Here is a 16,245-nt window from a genome sequence, read left to right on the forward strand (position 1 = left end):
TCTTTACATGAAAGCATGACTTTTGTGCTACAGAAAGGTGGGGGGAAAGCTTTTTGTCTCACCTCTGGAGGACTTGGAACGTTGGCAGATGATACCTGGCTCTTGAAGGAAGCCATGCAGGAAAAATGGGTTGCTCTTCTACCTTGAATACTTTTGGCTGCTCAGTGCTTGACTTGAGTAGCTTCAGTGTTAGGAAACGGGCATGGTTCTGGGCAAGTTTATGGCTGCCCCCAGGTTTGGAATAAAGCAGAGGAAATGAGTAGCACATCTGTTATTTAAAGCCGTGACACTGGAATCCTACAGACCTTGGCATCTATTCTGTAGCTATATATTTTTTTAGAAGCTGATTATCCACCGTGGTGCCAGAGTTGTAGAAGACTTGTATTAATAGCTTATCCCCCTCCCTTATCATCTTTCTGCTCACGGCTAGTGGGTAACATTTGAAGTAGTAGCAACTCCAAGTTAAAAAACACATACGTGGTTGTATTGCTGCCTCTTAACAACTATATTTTATTGCCTGTTTATGTGGGAGGCTTTTAACAGGAACAGAACGTAACCAGTTTTGTTCTCTTTCATGTTGAATTTGTAATTTAGCAGTGATGTTATATCTAGCGATTTAAGCAGGGCTCTTGTGTTTGCTGTCCTAAGCATGTTGCTATACAGTGGAATGAAAATATTTCCATCAGGGTGTGTGCCCTATGAGATATTTTATATAAATTAAAGACTTTGCAAACTTACACATTCAGAGTGGAAGTTAGGAATTAAACACTTGAGCTACAGGAGACTCAAAGGGTAAATCTATCTAATGCAGCAATCCTGAATCTGCATTTACTCAGTGGCTTGAGTTGCTGCGCAGTGCTCCCTTGGCTCTGCACCTCCGAGACCTGGCACCACATTTACCCCCTGAGTCTGGCAGTTTTTTGTCCTTGATGCCCAAACAGGGACTTTAGAGGGGAGCAGTAGTGAGAGAACCATGGTATCAGCTACCCTGCTGTTGGTGGAAGAGGCATTGCCTCCACCTTGGTGGTGGTGGTGTGTGCTGGCAGAGCCTGGCTCCTCTCTCTGCAAGTAGGCTAATCCTTTTCAGGACTGGTTTAGGAGCTTGTCTTAATGGAAGGTTGGATATATGGAGGAGTTTGCTGTGAGGCTCTAAATGGATCCTGGAGATGGAGACCCTGAGGTTTTGTTTTCCTTAAGCTTCATTTTTTGTCCTTCTTGCTGATCTGCATACCTGGTGGTGTTTAAGATCCACAGTCATGGACTGAGACCTTGGTGTGATGCTGCTTGGCGTGCACAGAAGAAAAAGGTGGTTTCTGTTCCCAACTCCTGTTATGCTGCTGTAGTCTTCACATTTGTTTTCCTGGGGTTTGTGCAGTAATACAGCCCCGCTCAGTAAGCACATAGTCTGACTCCAGCCTCTGGTGGTGGCATTTTGATCTTGCAGAACTTGTAGCCTTAGGACAACACGATGGATGTCACCAGCATCTCTCGCCTTCCTGCAAGGGCCGAGGCTTGTGCACAGTGTGACCATAGGTGCTCGTGTGGCTGTCCCAGCACGAGGAGCTCTGAGAGCTGGGTGAAATGACTGCCCTGGAACGGGCTGAGCAGGTGTAGGCAAGACTTGTCCTCCTCTTAGAATTCATTCCTTGGGTGACACCGTTGGCCAATGGCCCTTGTTTCTTTCGGGATGCTGCCAGGGACTCTTGTCTGGTTTTGCAGCTGGCCATCATTCCTGGTATGTAGAAGGAGGAAATGTTTCAGTAAGGGGGCTGTAAACCTTGCCTCTGGCAGCTTAGATGCTTATGTGAGCTCTTCTGCACAATGCCAACCCAAATAAGGTGGAATGGTTTAAACAGCCTAAAGAATCATTCTTTGTATCAGTTGATCCTGTGTCACTAGGTTAGGAAGTCCGTGGGAGCAGGTCTGCTGGCAGCCTTGTGCCGTGGAGCAGGGACAAACAGCTGAAGGTGCTGAGCTCTTCATGGCACAGGTGTTCCTAGAGGAGGAGATCCAAACCCAGGGCAGAGGGTCACAGCCTAAAATGCTTCTCAAAAGGCAGAAATGTGGCTTCTGTGAGGATGGGTGAAATCAGAGCATCCAGTTCATGATCCTCCTAGGGAATGAGTGCATTTCCTGCTTAGGCTGTAGTGATCCGCTGGCGTGGAGTGAAAGAAGCGGTTAGGTTTTGACATGGTTTATGGGGATGGCAGTTGTGTTAATGCTCTTCCAGCAGTGCTGGCGGGTGCTGTGGGGTTGCTGGGGAAGTGGCCTATCTTCCCTATGGAGAAGCCTGGGCTGTGGTTGTCACCAGCTTCCATTATTAGTTCAGGTTGTTTATTCATTAGGAAAATTAACAGTAGGAGGGGGTTTGGCTGGGAAGTGTGAATGTGCCAGAGCAGAGGTTGCATGGCAACACTTCACAGCTCCTAACCGGGAGTCAGGGATAAATAATGGTGGAAAAAGAAATGGGGGGAGGAGGAAAAAAGAGTGGGCTGGAGGAAAAAACGCTGTCTTTGTACTGACTTCACTGTGTCAGGGCCATCCCAGATGTGCGGAACAAGCCTGACATTGTGTGAGGTTTCCATCACCCAGAGCCTCTCACAAGCCCTCCAGTGTGGTGCTGCATGCGTCACTGGAGCAGCCTGCCCGGCACTGCAGGGATGCAGGTTCTGCAGTGCCCTGCCAGGGGATGCGGGGAAGCCTGGGACCCCCTCCTGGGTTTAGAGGGCTTCTTGCCATCAGAAACAACTTCCTAACTTCTTGTGTCTCTGGTTTGCTCCTGGGTAAGAGGTTTCTGTGTGTGTCACTCCTGACACCTTAATACTTGTATTCTGGAACGTGGGTCTTTGTGATGGCTCCAGGCATAGGTGGGCATATGCAAACAGCCAAATAATCTGACACATTTCAAGGAGGAGCATAAAAGGAAGAAAGCTTCATGAAATAGGCTGCAATAGCCTCATAAATCTCAAGATAACTCCTTTTGGTTTTGGCTCAGAAGCTTGAACATCCCATAGTGCTTTTTATCTGTTACTGTTGGTTAACCTGTGGTTTCCTGTGTGATACTGCTGTTACTGATGCTTTATCATTTGGCAAGGGCTTGACACTGAGGAGTTTGTTCATTGAGTTGTTCCAGCAGTGACACTCGTTTGCTGGTGCTGCCTGAACGTGAGCACATGGGATGCTTCAGCATAGAACTGTAGAATCCTAGAATCAACCAGGTCGGAAAAGCCCTTTAAGCTCCTCCAGTCCAACCGTTCCCAGCACTGCCAAGGCCATTACTGCCCCATGGCACTGAGGCCTTGTCTCCACGGGGTGTGAACCCTTGCAGGGACGGTGACTGCAGCCCTGCCCTGGGCAGCCTGTTCCAATGCCTGAGCACCCTCTGGGGCAGGAATTGTTCCTCAGCTCCACCTAAACCTGCCCTGGTGCAGCTTGAGGCCGTTTCCTCTTGTCCCATCCCTTGTTCCTTGGGAGCAGAGACTGAGCCCACCTCACTACAGCTTTCCTTTAGGTAACTGTGGGGTGTGATAAGGTCCCCCCCGAGCCTTCTCTTCTGCAGACTAAACAACTTCCTTCTTTCTGGAGTGCAAGTGCAGAGGAACAGAAGCAATGGTGTTGTCACCAGTGTTTCCTCAGTCTGCTTTACGTTAGAACAGTTGAACACATGACAGCCATTGCAGGTAACAGTGCAGCTACTTGCTCCCTGTGTGTTGGGGTAACTGCCTGCTTTTTTCCTTGTCAATGGGACATGGCTGTCTTCCTGGCATTAAAAAGCAGAGCAGTGTCTCCTGCCAGATCCTGCAGCTCAGTGCTGTTCCAAGCCCATTGTGCCTGGTGCCCTGCCTGCAAGCTTGGCCAATGGCTTCCAGTGCGAGTGCGGGGGGGGGGGTGAATGTCTGAAAGCTTGGCTTAATGTCATGATGAAGGTGTTGCTTTTGTTAGGACTTGTGTCCCTTCTGTGACTGGTATTCATACAGTGACTTGCATGAAATGGTGGCTCTACTTCTGAGATACAGACTGAGTAGCCTGAAAGCAGAAATGAGCTCTGAGTTTCTTTCTTCTGCACTGTTGTTAAAACTGGTTTTTATTTGGAGCTGTGGTCTTGCAGCATTGGGTCTGAAACACGCAGTATACATGGGCAAGAGCAGGGTGCCCCAGCTCTGCAGTGAGTTATGTGAACTTTCCCTCTAGGCAAGAAGTGGGGCTATCCGATTTTCCACTCACAGCAGAGATGGAGCTCAAAGAACTGCAGAAGCCAATAGTTAACTCTGTGGGAGATGCTGTACCCTGCAGTTCTTTACAGTAACATCTACAGTGAATAACAGTGTGCAAATGTGTGTGACAATGTTTTTTCTTTTCCTGAACCTTGTTCTAGATGTCAAAATTAACCTGGACCACTTGGGAATGGCGAAACATAGCCCTGGGATCCTGCCATGAACAGTAAGAAAGTTGAGATGCTTTGTGTATGCAAATAATGTTTTCTGATGCTAAACCCCGGTGAAACTGTTCCTGTTCCATTAACATAACTGGGCAACGATTTGTGTAGCTGAATTGTGGATGTGGTCCCAGGTTTTCACGCAGGAAAGAGGCAGTGCATCAGTAGAGGGAGCGCTGTTTGGGAAGCAATACTGGGAAGGCTTTGGAGGGAGGAAGGCTGCTATGGTGCAGTGTTGTTCTGTTCCTGCTGCTCCTGGATCAGCTGCTGTTCAGCAGGAAGCCTGGCTGAGTAGGTCTTTGTCTGACCTTTTGTATTTCATTTCCTTCTATGAAACTTTGGATTCAGTAGATGTTGATTAAATGGTTCACGTATCAAGAAAGCAGCCGCCTTTAACAATATCCTCAGGTGCTGGTAGCATGAAACTTTCTAGTTTGAAGGATACATAAATATTTCTGTATGTGCATGCTCTGTATTCCTTATATAGCCCTTTGCAGATGTTGCAGGAGGCATCCTTGCATCAATTGAGGCATTGAAAATTATTCTGCTGAATTTTCCCAGTACAAAATAGATGACTTAAGAGAGCCTGTGGGGGTGAGTAGTATGCTGGTAAAGTGCAAATGTTCAGCAGATGCTGTTAATGTTGTTTGTCAGCCTTGGCTAGAACTGAAATGAGAAGGCTTTTGTATTGTTAAATATCATGATTTGGAAATAGGCAATTGGAAATGAACAGCTCTTGGGAACTCTTGTATCTACACAGCAGTTTAATGCTTAACATGCAAATGTTCAGATGGGAAAGATTGCATTTTCTTTTGTAGAGCTCTTTGAGTGTGTCATTGAGTTCTTCCATGGAACAGTGTTTTACCCAGGGCTGCCTGCCTGCCTTGCAGTGTTCATGGCTTGAAAATCTGAGCCCTCTCCTTTGATGAAATACTGTAATTGTTTAATTGCTGGGGAGCAAATTGTGTGGCCTCAGGTCAGTTGTTAGAACAATTGATAAAGACCCAGGAAGCTGTTTGGTTCTTTGTACACACTAGTGTATGGAACACAAGGAGATCCTGTAAGGCTGATGGCTTTCAGCTTCTTGAGGAGCTTGTCCAGATTAGCTGAGAAGGTAAATGTATGTATTTGTAGACTGCTGAGAGGCTTTGAAATCTTAGCAGAATGCAGCTAAAGCTTCAGCTGACTTTTCCTGAGCCTGGATAGACTGAGCTGACAATTCAAACTGTGCATTTAGAAGTATCCTGTTTAGCAGCCTTCACCCTTTGAAAGGTAGGGAGGGAACTTGGCTGCTCGCACGTTTTGCTCTGACAAATCCTTGTGATTCTTGTGGAGTCGAGCAAATGTAACATCAAAGAATAACTGTGCATGTGCAGCGTGGTGAAGAGGAGTTTTAAGGGTGGAAATGATTCTTGGTACAAGTCAGGACATCCAGAATGATCTTGGGCTTTTTGTTTCTTGCCAGTCGGTTATCTAAAAGTTGTATGGCTTTTGGCCCCTCTTTTTGAGGTGGTTGCTGGAGCCAGGAGAGCTGGGCTGCTCTTGTCCTGGTGTTCAAGGTCCTCGTGTTTGGGAGGTCCTTAATGTCCGTTTCTAGGACGAGTAGCATTAGAAATCCAAATCTCATCTTGGCTGTTAATCCTGTAGTGTTAGAACATGTCCACATGTTACCAAGTAGTAAGCTGTATCACCAACAGGTGAAATACATCTTACTTAGCTCTCATGTCACTGTAAGCCAGTGAGCAGTGTGTGTGATGCTGGGCTCATGACCTGGTGTTTCCTGCATTATCAGTTCAGTGGCTATGTCCTCTTAAGGTATGCTCAAGATAGCTGTTAGAAAGCAAAGGAGAAGTGATGCCTTTTGAGTTGATCCGCAGCCTGGTGTTCCCTGAGCTTCCACCTTCACCCACTAACAGCACTCCAGAACCAGTAACTTGCCGACAGTGATGGGTGTTTGGGATCATGCTGACTAACCTGATCCAAAAGCATTTTTCCCAGGCCTCTATTTGCATATGTAGATCTTTTTTTCCCAAGGAAGTGGTTTAGATGAAGCCTGCAGGTAAAGGATATGGTGATGGAAGTAACAGCAGGTGGGAAGGCTCAGAGTTCAGTGGAAAGTGATTCCAAGGTGCCTTGTCACATGGATACTTGAATGGTAGCTTAAGGAAATACCATGGATTTAGTTTCTGAGTGAAGCAGGTGGTGATGCTCTGGTGTGTGATATAGGAGAGGGGTACCAGAAGGTTTTACAGCAGAAAATGGGAAAGTGGGCTTTAATGTTGTGAGCTTCTTTGCTGTTATTGTTAGGTAGTGTAAGCTGGCTACCCAGAAGTCACTTCTGAACACTGGAAGATTCGGTTTACTGGAGTGTTTGTTATTTTACTAAGAAGCTTCACAAGATTTCACCTCCTGCTGTGATGTTTTCAGCTTTTTGTTAACCCTTTACAGAGCAGTGTTTAGTTGATGCCTCTCAATCTGTGGCATACACTCCCCAGGAGTGATCCATGTGTGCTATGAGTTGTAACTCTATACTTTCAGGGCTCTTGAGAGATCGTGATTAAAACCCTTCATCTGGTCATAAGCCCAGAGACAGAAGCCCACAGTGCCTTTGATAGAGGAGTGTCATGGAGGATGCTTGTGTTATAGTCTGGACATGGACAGGCTGGAGAGGTGGGACCGTGTGAACCTCATGTAGTTCCATAAGGCCAAGTGCAAGGTCGTGCAGTGGGGTCAGGGCAATCCCCAGTACAGACACAGGCTGGGGGAGATGGGATGGAGCCCCCCTGAGGAGAAGGACTTGGGGTTGGGTGAGGAGAAAGCTCCCCATGACCTGGCTTCAGCTCCTGTACCCCTCTCCTTTAGTCCAGGCTGGGATTGCTGTGTGTGGAGCTGCTCTTGTCTGCTCCTCCCCTGAGGAGGTTGGGTTTTGCTGTTCCGTTCTTGTGGAAGCTCCCAGTGTTGAGAGCATCACCAAGGGCACCCACTGTGGCTCAGCCTTTCCCTGCTGTCTGTGGTCCCTTCTGACCTGCAGGTGTTTTCCTTGGTGTGGTGTATAAGCAGCATATTAATGCTTCAGGCTTCCTCAGGGAACTTTCTCCTGCTCTGTGAGTGAAATACTATACTGAGGAGCTTGTGTTTTATACACGAAACATTACTGAAGACTCCTAAGCCTGTATGAACACGCTGAAGCTTTTTTATTGTGCTCCTAAAATAGGCTGAGTAATTTTTATTGAGCATATTTTGGAAGTACATTAACAAAGGCTGTGGTGTAATCGCAGTTCGAGCAGGGGAGCATTGCTTTTTCATGGGCAAAACTTCTTCACTTAATACAGTCACTAAATCTCCATTAGGATAAGATCTGTTCTGCTACCTGGAGTTGTATTTCAGCAGTTTATTGACTTCCTTTATGACACGGAGTTTTTCACAGTGCAGGAGCTTGGCTGACTGAAGCCAAGTGGTAGCTTCAACTGGGTCTTGTGTAGTCTAAGACAAGGGGTTTGGTTTGTGTGGGGACTTGATGTTTATTGAAAATGTTGAAGTATTTACGTACTTCTAGTTTGAGGGTGGAGAATAGTAATGGTTTTCCTTGTTAATTATTGATTATCAGGTGATATTTGATATATGTTAATGCTGTTCTTGTGCAATGCAACTCTGCCTGTTATAAAAGCCTTGAGGCTATGCTAACATCCAGAAACACGTCCAAAGTTCAGGGTGACAACTCCATACAGCAGGCTGTTCTACACCCTACTTGTAAGATAAAAATGCCTTCTTAGGCATATACTTCTCTGTATTTAGAGGCAGATTATTGTAGAATTCCACCCTGATTTGGGTTGAAGGGACCTTAAAGCTCACCCAGCTCCAACCCCTGCCACGGGCAGGGACCCCTTCCACTAGAGCAGCTTGCTCCAAGCCCCTGTGTCCAACCTGGCCTTGAACACTGCCAGGGATGGGGCAGCCACAGCTTCTCTGGGCACCTTGTGCCGGCGTTGTAATAGCAGCAACAAGAGCAACACCACAAACCAGGGACCTGAGGAACCTGCAGAGCAGTGAGAAATCCATCTCCCAGCTCTTGGCAGGGGGAGGCAGGTCCGTGCGGGTGATCAGGTGTGTCCTGTCTGTGGATGTAGTAAGTAGCTGTGCAGTTGTAAGCAGAGGTGTGAATGTCTCTCATCTGGGTACTGGGCATGTAGAATCAATGGGGAGGATGTTAAAGGTGAAAGTTAACCGTTAACACAGCTCTTCAGAGGATGAAAAGTTTGTCTGCCATGGAATTGGACTGTCTGGGTTTTGGTGGCATGGAGATGTGGTAAATATTCCTCATGCAGCTGCTGAATTTTGTACTTTATTGGAAGAAAATCCATCAGTTGCCAGTTGTAGAACTTGGGCACATCAGCTTGTCCATCCTGTCCTGTCTTTGGGCACATCAGCTTGTCCATCCTGTCCTGTCTTTGGGCACATCAGCTTGTCCATCCTTTCCTATCTTGAGAGCATCAGCTTGTCCATCCTGTCAGATCTTTGGGCACATCAGTTTGTCCATCTTGTCCTATTTGAGAGCATCAGCTTGTCCATCCTGTCAGATCTTTGGGCACATCAGTTTGTCCATCTTGTCCTATTTGAGAGCATCAGCTTGTCCATCCTGTCAGATCTTTGGGCACATCAGTTTGTCCATCTTGTCCTATCTTGGGCCCATCAGCTTGTCCATCCTGTCCTGTCTTTGCACGCATCAGCTTGTCCATCGTGTCTTTGTTGGGCACATCAGCTTGTCCATCCTGTGCTATCTTTGTAATCTTTGGTCTCCTGTGGACAGGAGAAAGCAAACGTGCTTGTGGCATTTCTCATGATTTTGTACTGCAGCCCAGCCACGTGGCTCCAGAGAAGCTGTTTCTTTGCCTCACCAGCAGTGGGTTTTAAACAAATGCCCCCAAAGAAGACATATTCGGCTTTCGTCTTGCAGGGTATCTGGCTCAGCTTTCTCTCCTGAGCAGAGTAACGTGAGCAGGTAACAGAAGCTGTTCTGCTAAAACCTCATCCCGGAGCAATCTTCAGGGGAGGGAGGCCACGCACAGGTAGAAGGGTTTTCAGTGTAGCAGCTTCTGTTTTGAAACTGGGCAGCAGGATTAAAGTTGTTAGAGGTAGTCCTGGCTGTATGTGAATAGTTTGGCCTGTCTGATGTGTTCAGCAGCCTCTGGAAGAAGGTGAAACAGATCTGTTCGGGAATTCAGGTCTGGTTTTGCTGGGTACAGCACAAATTTACTGTGAGCTACTAACACTAAGTAAGTGTTAGTGACAAGAAGACGGGGAATGGCTTCAAGCTGCCCGAGGGGAGACTGAGATGAGCTCTTAGGCAGAAGCTCTTCCCTGGGAGGGTGCTGAGGCGCTGGCACAGGGTGCCCAGAGAAGCTGTGGCTGCCCCATCCCTGGCAGTGTTCAAGGCCAGGTTGGACACAGGGGCTTGGAGCAAGCTGCTCTAGTGGAAGGGGTCCCTGCCCGTGGCAGGGGTTGAAGCTGGAGGAGCTTTAAGGTCCCTTCCAACACAAACCAGGCTGGGGTTCTATGATTCTGTGTCTTGCAGCACTTGCTGTTAATGATGTGACATTTCAATCTGATGAGAGCTTTCTCACTGTCCCGTAAGTGGAAGTACAAGTTCACAAACTAGGATATAGTCTGTAGTCATTTGGTTTGGGTAATGGTTGTGGGATATCACACTCTTGAGGCACAAAAAAGGGGAACAAGGTTTTTTTTTTATCAATTCCATTAGATCTTGAAACTGGAACTCATTAACAATCTGGCCTCTTCTGCACAGATGAATGTTGTTACATCTTGCACATAAATAATGAGCTGTAAAGGTGGCTTGAATGAGCCAGAGCTTCCATTTCAGTGAACTGTCTATGGGATAGGCAGGCTCAGTAGCAACTGGGTTAAACCAGGAGATTATTTGAAGAATCTAGGGCATGTGCTCCCTGTTCCCTTGATTGCTTTTCATAACTCAGCCCTGATCCTGCAGCCGGAGCAGTGGGATACATGCACACAAACAGTTTCCTTTCTTCTGTGCTCCTTTATCTCTTGTCATTTTACTGGCCACAGCGAAGAGGGGGAAAAGCCATGTTGTGTGTCAATGCTTAGAATGGATCTTGGTTCCTTTGGAGAGGATCCATGGGGGCTGAGAGGCAGAGGCTGTGTCGGGCTGGCTGCGACTCTGCCTCAGTTCTTTTCTGTTTGACCGCAGGTGCATGAGGAGCAGAGGAGGTATTTCCACGTACCAGAGATGATGTGGAGAGACACTTTGTGAGTATCTGATGGGGGGCTTTCTAAAAAGCCCAAAATGCCTGTGTGGGAATGACCATTCTTTTTTCCCCCCAACTTAGAATAACTGTGCAACTTGTCCAACGGTTTCGTTTGGGTCTAGAAAGATGTAAATATGAAGCCCTTTATTTTGACAGTCAGCTTTGTCTGTGGTTTCCAGGAAGAGCTGGAAGGCAGAGCACCAGAATGTGAATGGCTTCAGAACTGATTAACTGTGATGCTGGAGTGATTTTTGCTGTTGACTGCTCAACATGTTCTAGACACAGTAAACCCCCTGACACTGGGTAGATGGGGAACCTGTACTAGGGTTGACTTGTTACTTGCAGAAATAACTTGTTACTCCTCTGTAAGTTAAAGGTGCTGCCTGTTCTACATAGCAGGTTATTGGCACTTTCTTGTCCTTGTTTAATTTTGATTTTAAGTCATACATTTACTCTAAAAGAGATGGAAATAGCACTCAATAGCAGCTTTCCTGTCCACTGGAACACAAAAGTTATTCTGGGAGCACACACTTAAACTGTGTTCCCAAAATACTGCAGGAAAGGAAGAACCTCTATGGCAGAACATAACTGTAGCTAAAGAAGTACTTAAAGGATTTACTTCTGTGGAAACAAGGTCATTTTTATGATCACAATTAGATGATGCAATGTCTTAGTTGTCAGATGGACTCCATAAATAGGCTGGTTCTAGTGCTGCAGCCTCATCATCAGCCAGCTCTCTGCTCTGGGGCAGTTAGTCCCAGGGCACAGAGCAGGAACAGTTGGGGTTTCAAGAAGTATGTTATTTTAGGATTTTCTATGATAGTCTTCATGCTTATTTCATTTTTAAAGTATAATACAAGTAGCACAGTCTCAAGTGCTTTCTTTTAAACCATGAGCTTTGATACTCTGGAGCTACTGCTTCATTATCCAGGATAATGGTGCCTTTGTGGGCAGCTTTTCAAAGTGCTTTTCTTAGCACTGAAGAGCTCTAGTTAAAGAACTGCTATTACCTTGGGCTCTTCCACTTCTGATTTTAGTTTGCATTTGTGGTATTAATCCTACACCGTGAAAATGATGATGTTTTTAATTGAAAAATAGACTTTTTTATAATAGACTATGAATTGGTTAGTTAACAACTGCTTAAACTGCTAGGTAGGAACCAGTTTGGGTTTTAACATGGAGTTTGCCTTTTTTGTGACCTAGCTCTAAGGAGAAGGGGTTTAAGTGGTTTTTAGGCTTTCCTCCTCCTGGAGCCCTTTGCGTAGAGATGGTTTTGTGATTTAGTAAGTACTTACAAAAAATCATCCACAGTGATGAATTTCCTCATTGTGGGATGAGGTTCTGCATGTGCAAATAGGGGCTGGTAGTTTGTCTTCCCTTTCAAGAAGAAAATCTGCTTCCAGACAATATTGGCTTGTATTCCTCTTTCCTTTGGCTCCCTCCAGGCTCTGCTTGCCAGTTCAGGAAGGCTGTGGGAGGATTTCTTCCTAACTGTGTCCTGGCCAGGTGCTGGCTTCTTTATGAAGCAGCAGGAGAAATCCTTGTGCTGATCCAGCTGTCTTAGCCAGGAGACAGTGTCCATTTGATGTGCTCTGACCTGGAGATCACTGTCCGGTGGCCGAAGTGCAGGAAGACATTGCCACCATTGGCTGAGTAGCAGCGATAATGGGGAATATTATTTGATAATGTAACTTCTAGGAATAATGATTCATATTTGTATTAAATTAGGTTCTGTGATACCTTTTGTGAGTGAGCAGAGCAGTGCATTAGTGGATTCTCTGGTCATGGCATGCATTGTTCTCCTTGTTTTGAGATTCTGGTCAGGGCTCAAGCAGAATCCCGGCATCATCTCCTGGGCAGAGCTTTCTTCTGCAGCTCCTCTGGTCTGTTCCTGAGAAAGGCTTGTTTTGGCAGTAAGTCAGGCAGGACTTGCTCAGGGGGCTGCTTCCTTCGTGGATGACACTGTTCTCGTAAGAGTCTGTGCTTAAATGGTCCAGACTCACCAGCAGAGATATCTGCAGTTAGCAGTGAGGGGATGGGACCAAAGGCTTGGTTTGCTTCAGTTGCTTTTGTTTCAAATTCCCAAGCTGCTTCCTTAGGACAAAGGAGCTTTTTAATAGCCCAGAAAAAAAGTTCTTCAAGCTCTTGCTGTAGCTTTCTAGAAGGTGTAAGGGGGGAGGAAGGAAGTAGAGGTTGTGTGGCCTGATCTGTGCAGGCTTGCAGAAGCTTACTGTACTTTAGACAGCTCCAGTGTGTTAGGTGTTTATGTGCTGGCAGGGTGTCACTCTGCAGAGCTTGGAAGAAGTTCCAGGTGAGCAATAACTTCCTTTTATTTGTGTTCTTTTAATAAGGTATCTTTGTTATTGCCCCATCCCTGGCAGTGTTCAAGGCCAGGTTGGACACAGGGGCTTGGAGCAAGCTGCTCTAGTGGAAGGTGTCCCTGCCCACGGCAGGGGTTGGACCTGGATGAACTTTAAGGTGCCTTCCAACCCATACTATTCCAGGATTCTGTGATTATCAGCTTCATAAGATTAGAACTTGATTGATCTCCTTCTTAATTACTTATTTTTAACAAGAAATAGAGTTTAGGTATAAATGTTCCAAGTATCACCCTCATACCTGAAATATTTCCATAGTGATGCCACAGTTACTGATCAGACAGAACAGATTCCTTTGAGTGTATTTACAGATGTTAACTCTATGTGGTAATTTGCAGAACAGGCTCTGAAAAATAGACACCCCCCCCTTATCTTGTGGGGCTGGCATTGGGGTTGTACAGATGGCTGCTGCTAAGGACCTTTCGGTTGCACAGCAGTCAGCTCTTCACAGGCTTCAGCATATGGCTGGGGCAGGTTGTGCTCTGACGCTTAAGGAAGCAGATAAGGCTTATGGCCAGTGACACCCTCTGAAGAGTGCTTCTGGATTTGCCTACATTAAGGCTCCTCTGTGTCAGCATTAGGAGCTGCAGTAACAGGTAATGCCTGCCTGGTTTCATGAGTTCTCTTGGGGCTTTTGCAAGGGTGAATATGGGTAGTTTGGGAAGTGAATGGAGTATACTCCTTGATGGAGGTGCAGGGACTGATTTCTCACTTGTACATGATCATAACCTTGGCTTTAACCTCTGTGCTGTAATATCTGTTTCTGTGAAGGGTATTTATACAGTTATATACAGTTTATGGGGTGAAATTGTTGTTATCTGTTGCTGTTCTTATCATGGTTATTACTGTGAACTTCTGCTTGTGTAGTGTTTCTGGATAAAGTGGAAAAATGGTTTACCTTTTGAATACTCATGCAGAAGATTTAAAGAGCTTAAAATACGTACTGCAACTTAGTCCACTTAGTTAAAAAGTGGCTTTGCTAATAAAGTGAGAATGTACAATGAAACTTTTCCCATTTAATAGTATTGTCTCCTGCATTCATAAACTTCAAACAACGTGAATCCCTAAGTATGTTGGATAATACTGAACTTAGAAGTGTGGAAATCAAGTCCTTGGCCCAGAGCAGGGATGCACACCCGTTCCCTGTGCCGTTTTCTTCCTGACAGGCTGAATGAGGGTGCCTTGTTCTACTTGACATCTGCCCAAGTCTGAGTGAGTCTAATTTGTACCATAGGAATGGGCACTTGAGCTGTGTCCTGGGTAATCAGCACATGAAGGGTGTATGTGACAAGCTGAACACCGGAGGGACACTCTGTATCTCAGCTATTCATTTTCCTTCTGAATGGGCTAATATGTTCTGTTTGCTTTCCCTGACATAAAGCTTGGTCTTCTGAAAAGAGCTGTCGGTCAGCAGCTGGTTTCGTACCGGGGTTTTCTCTCTGCTAGTGAGAAGGTGGGATCCAAATGTTGTACGTCCTGTTGTATTCCTGGAGACAATACAGGTGTTCCACTGCTGGACTGCTTCTATGGGCTGGGCTTTTTTACATGCAGTGCTTATCTAACCGACCTTTTCTCAGTGAAGTCTGTTTCACCTGTGTGAATGTATTTAGTATAGGTGGTGATGAATGAGCTGGAATATGCTGAAGTTGTAGCCATAGATGACTTAGGCTTGATGAAGGGTGGCACATGGAAGTCCTCAGAGCACTGAAGATGTGGTAGTTCTGTAAGGACTCAAACATTCTAAGAACGCATCAAATTGATGAGAAGTTTTTTGGCCATCTGATAACCTGCATCAGGTTTTGATCCATCTTGCTGTAAATGTGTGAGAATTCACATTTGGTTCATTGTGCAAATCCAGGCAGTGATCGGCTGACTTGCTGTTCAAAATAATATTTCATTTACAGCAGTGTTTTGCTACAACATCTTAGTGTTGCAGAAGCTCTGCTTTGTGCTGCCTGGCTCTCTCAGGACCGTGGGTTGAAGCTGGCCTTGCCCAGTGCCCTGACCTGCGGATGTGGATGAGGTATTGTCCTACATGTCACTTGGTGTATGAGCAGACAGGGCTGGTTTTAGATGTTAGTTACATCAAGTTTCATATATGTTCACTTTGAAATGCAATAGCGAGTCTGTTATTGTCAGACCTGTTGCTCTTTGAGTTCAGTTGGGAAGCCTGAAACTGCCAAAGCAGGGATTGACTTGGGAGCCAAGCTCCGTCAGGCACAGATCCTGGGGTACTTAGGCCATGAAGTAATCCTGGTTTAGCTCTGGAGCACAGAAGCACGGCTGTGTTCCTGCAAATGTTCTGCAGAGGTTGAAGTTGCAGAATGGTTTTGAGATGATAGGTTTGGTTGCACTCAGACTGGCTAAAGGTGGTTCTCTCCCCCTGTGGTGGCTCTAGAGGTTTATTCTGCTCTCTGCTCATTGTCTTACTAATGGTTGCTGTGGTTCTGCAGTGAAACACTTTGTGTTCTGATTTGGTGCACGTGTCCTGGACCATTATGGGATGTGTTCTAGGATGATGAAGGTGCTGAGGTGCTGGCAGAGGGTGCCCAGAGAAGCTGTGGCTGCCCCATCCCTGGCAGTGTTCAAGGCCAGGTTGGACACAGGGGCTTGGAGCAAGCTGCTCTAGTGGAAGGTGTCCCTGCTCATGGCAAGGGGTTGGAACTGGGTGAGCTTTAAGGTCCCTTCCAATCCAAACCAGGCTGGGATTCTGTGATGAGGACAAAGCACTTGATCTCTTGGAGCTTTACACTCCACACATTGGGAATGATTTCCATTGCCAGCTTCAGCCTGCATATTAGAGTGTGTTTTTCCCAAGCCAGATGTTTGTGTCGTGTTGATGGTGCTCTCTCTTGCACAAGCTAGAGCTGCTGTAGAATGGTTTACATAAAGCAAGAATTAACTTGCACCGAGTTTAAATCTGGATTAGTGTTACAAAGATCAGGGTAGTGGGTCCCGTTCTGTAACGCAGTCTTCTTCCTTCTCAGTGCATGTGGCTCACCTGAATTACAGTGCTGGTAAAGGGCATTGCAGGAGCTCTGGAGTGATCCTGCATGTATCTGCTGCTGGATGTTAACCAGCTTCTGGGCGCAGCATGAGGGCTGTTGGGTTTTTAGTAAGAAAGCTTCCTGAAATGTTAGAGTTTGGA

The 16,245-nt window shown here is 46.2% G+C and overlaps 2 protein-coding genes across 7 annotated transcripts in view; one reads left to right on the forward strand and one right to left on the reverse strand.

Moving 5' to 3' along the window:
* The window catches only part of WDR44 (WD repeat domain 44), an 89,012-nt gene that overhangs the window by 46,483 nt on the left and 26,284 nt on the right, over window positions 1-16,245 (reverse strand). The gene's annotated exons all lie outside the window — the stretch shown is intronic.
* KLHL13 (kelch like family member 13) overlaps window positions 1-16,245 on the forward strand; it is a 58,152-nt gene that overhangs the window by 5,980 nt on the left and 35,927 nt on the right. For 2 of the 6 annotated variants that reach the window (XM_061446252.1, XM_061446249.1), the window contains exons 2-3: window positions 4,376-4,440; window positions 10,662-10,720. The exons of 1 other annotated variant lie outside the window; for it this stretch is intronic. Coding sequence is in view for 4 of the 5 variants with exons in the window: in XM_061446249.1 (XP_061302233.1) it covers window positions 10,701-10,720 (20 nt within the window). In the remaining variant the exon portion in view is untranslated. Of the gene's footprint in view, window positions 1-4,375; window positions 4,441-4,936; window positions 5,030-10,661; window positions 10,721-16,245 lie in introns of those variants that run through there. 3 more of the 6 variants (XM_061446250.1, XM_061446248.1, XM_061446251.1) reach the window with 3 other exon arrangements.

The sequence above is a fragment of the Pezoporus flaviventris genome, unplaced genomic scaffold (assembly GCF_033815535.1).
Source record: "Pezoporus flaviventris isolate CSIRO_AGI_PZ_B2104156 unplaced genomic scaffold, CSIRO_AGI_Pfla_v1 ptg000005l, whole genome shotgun sequence".
In the NCBI taxonomy this organism is placed as follows: Eukaryota; Metazoa; Chordata; class Aves; order Psittaciformes; family Psittacidae; genus Pezoporus; species Pezoporus flaviventris.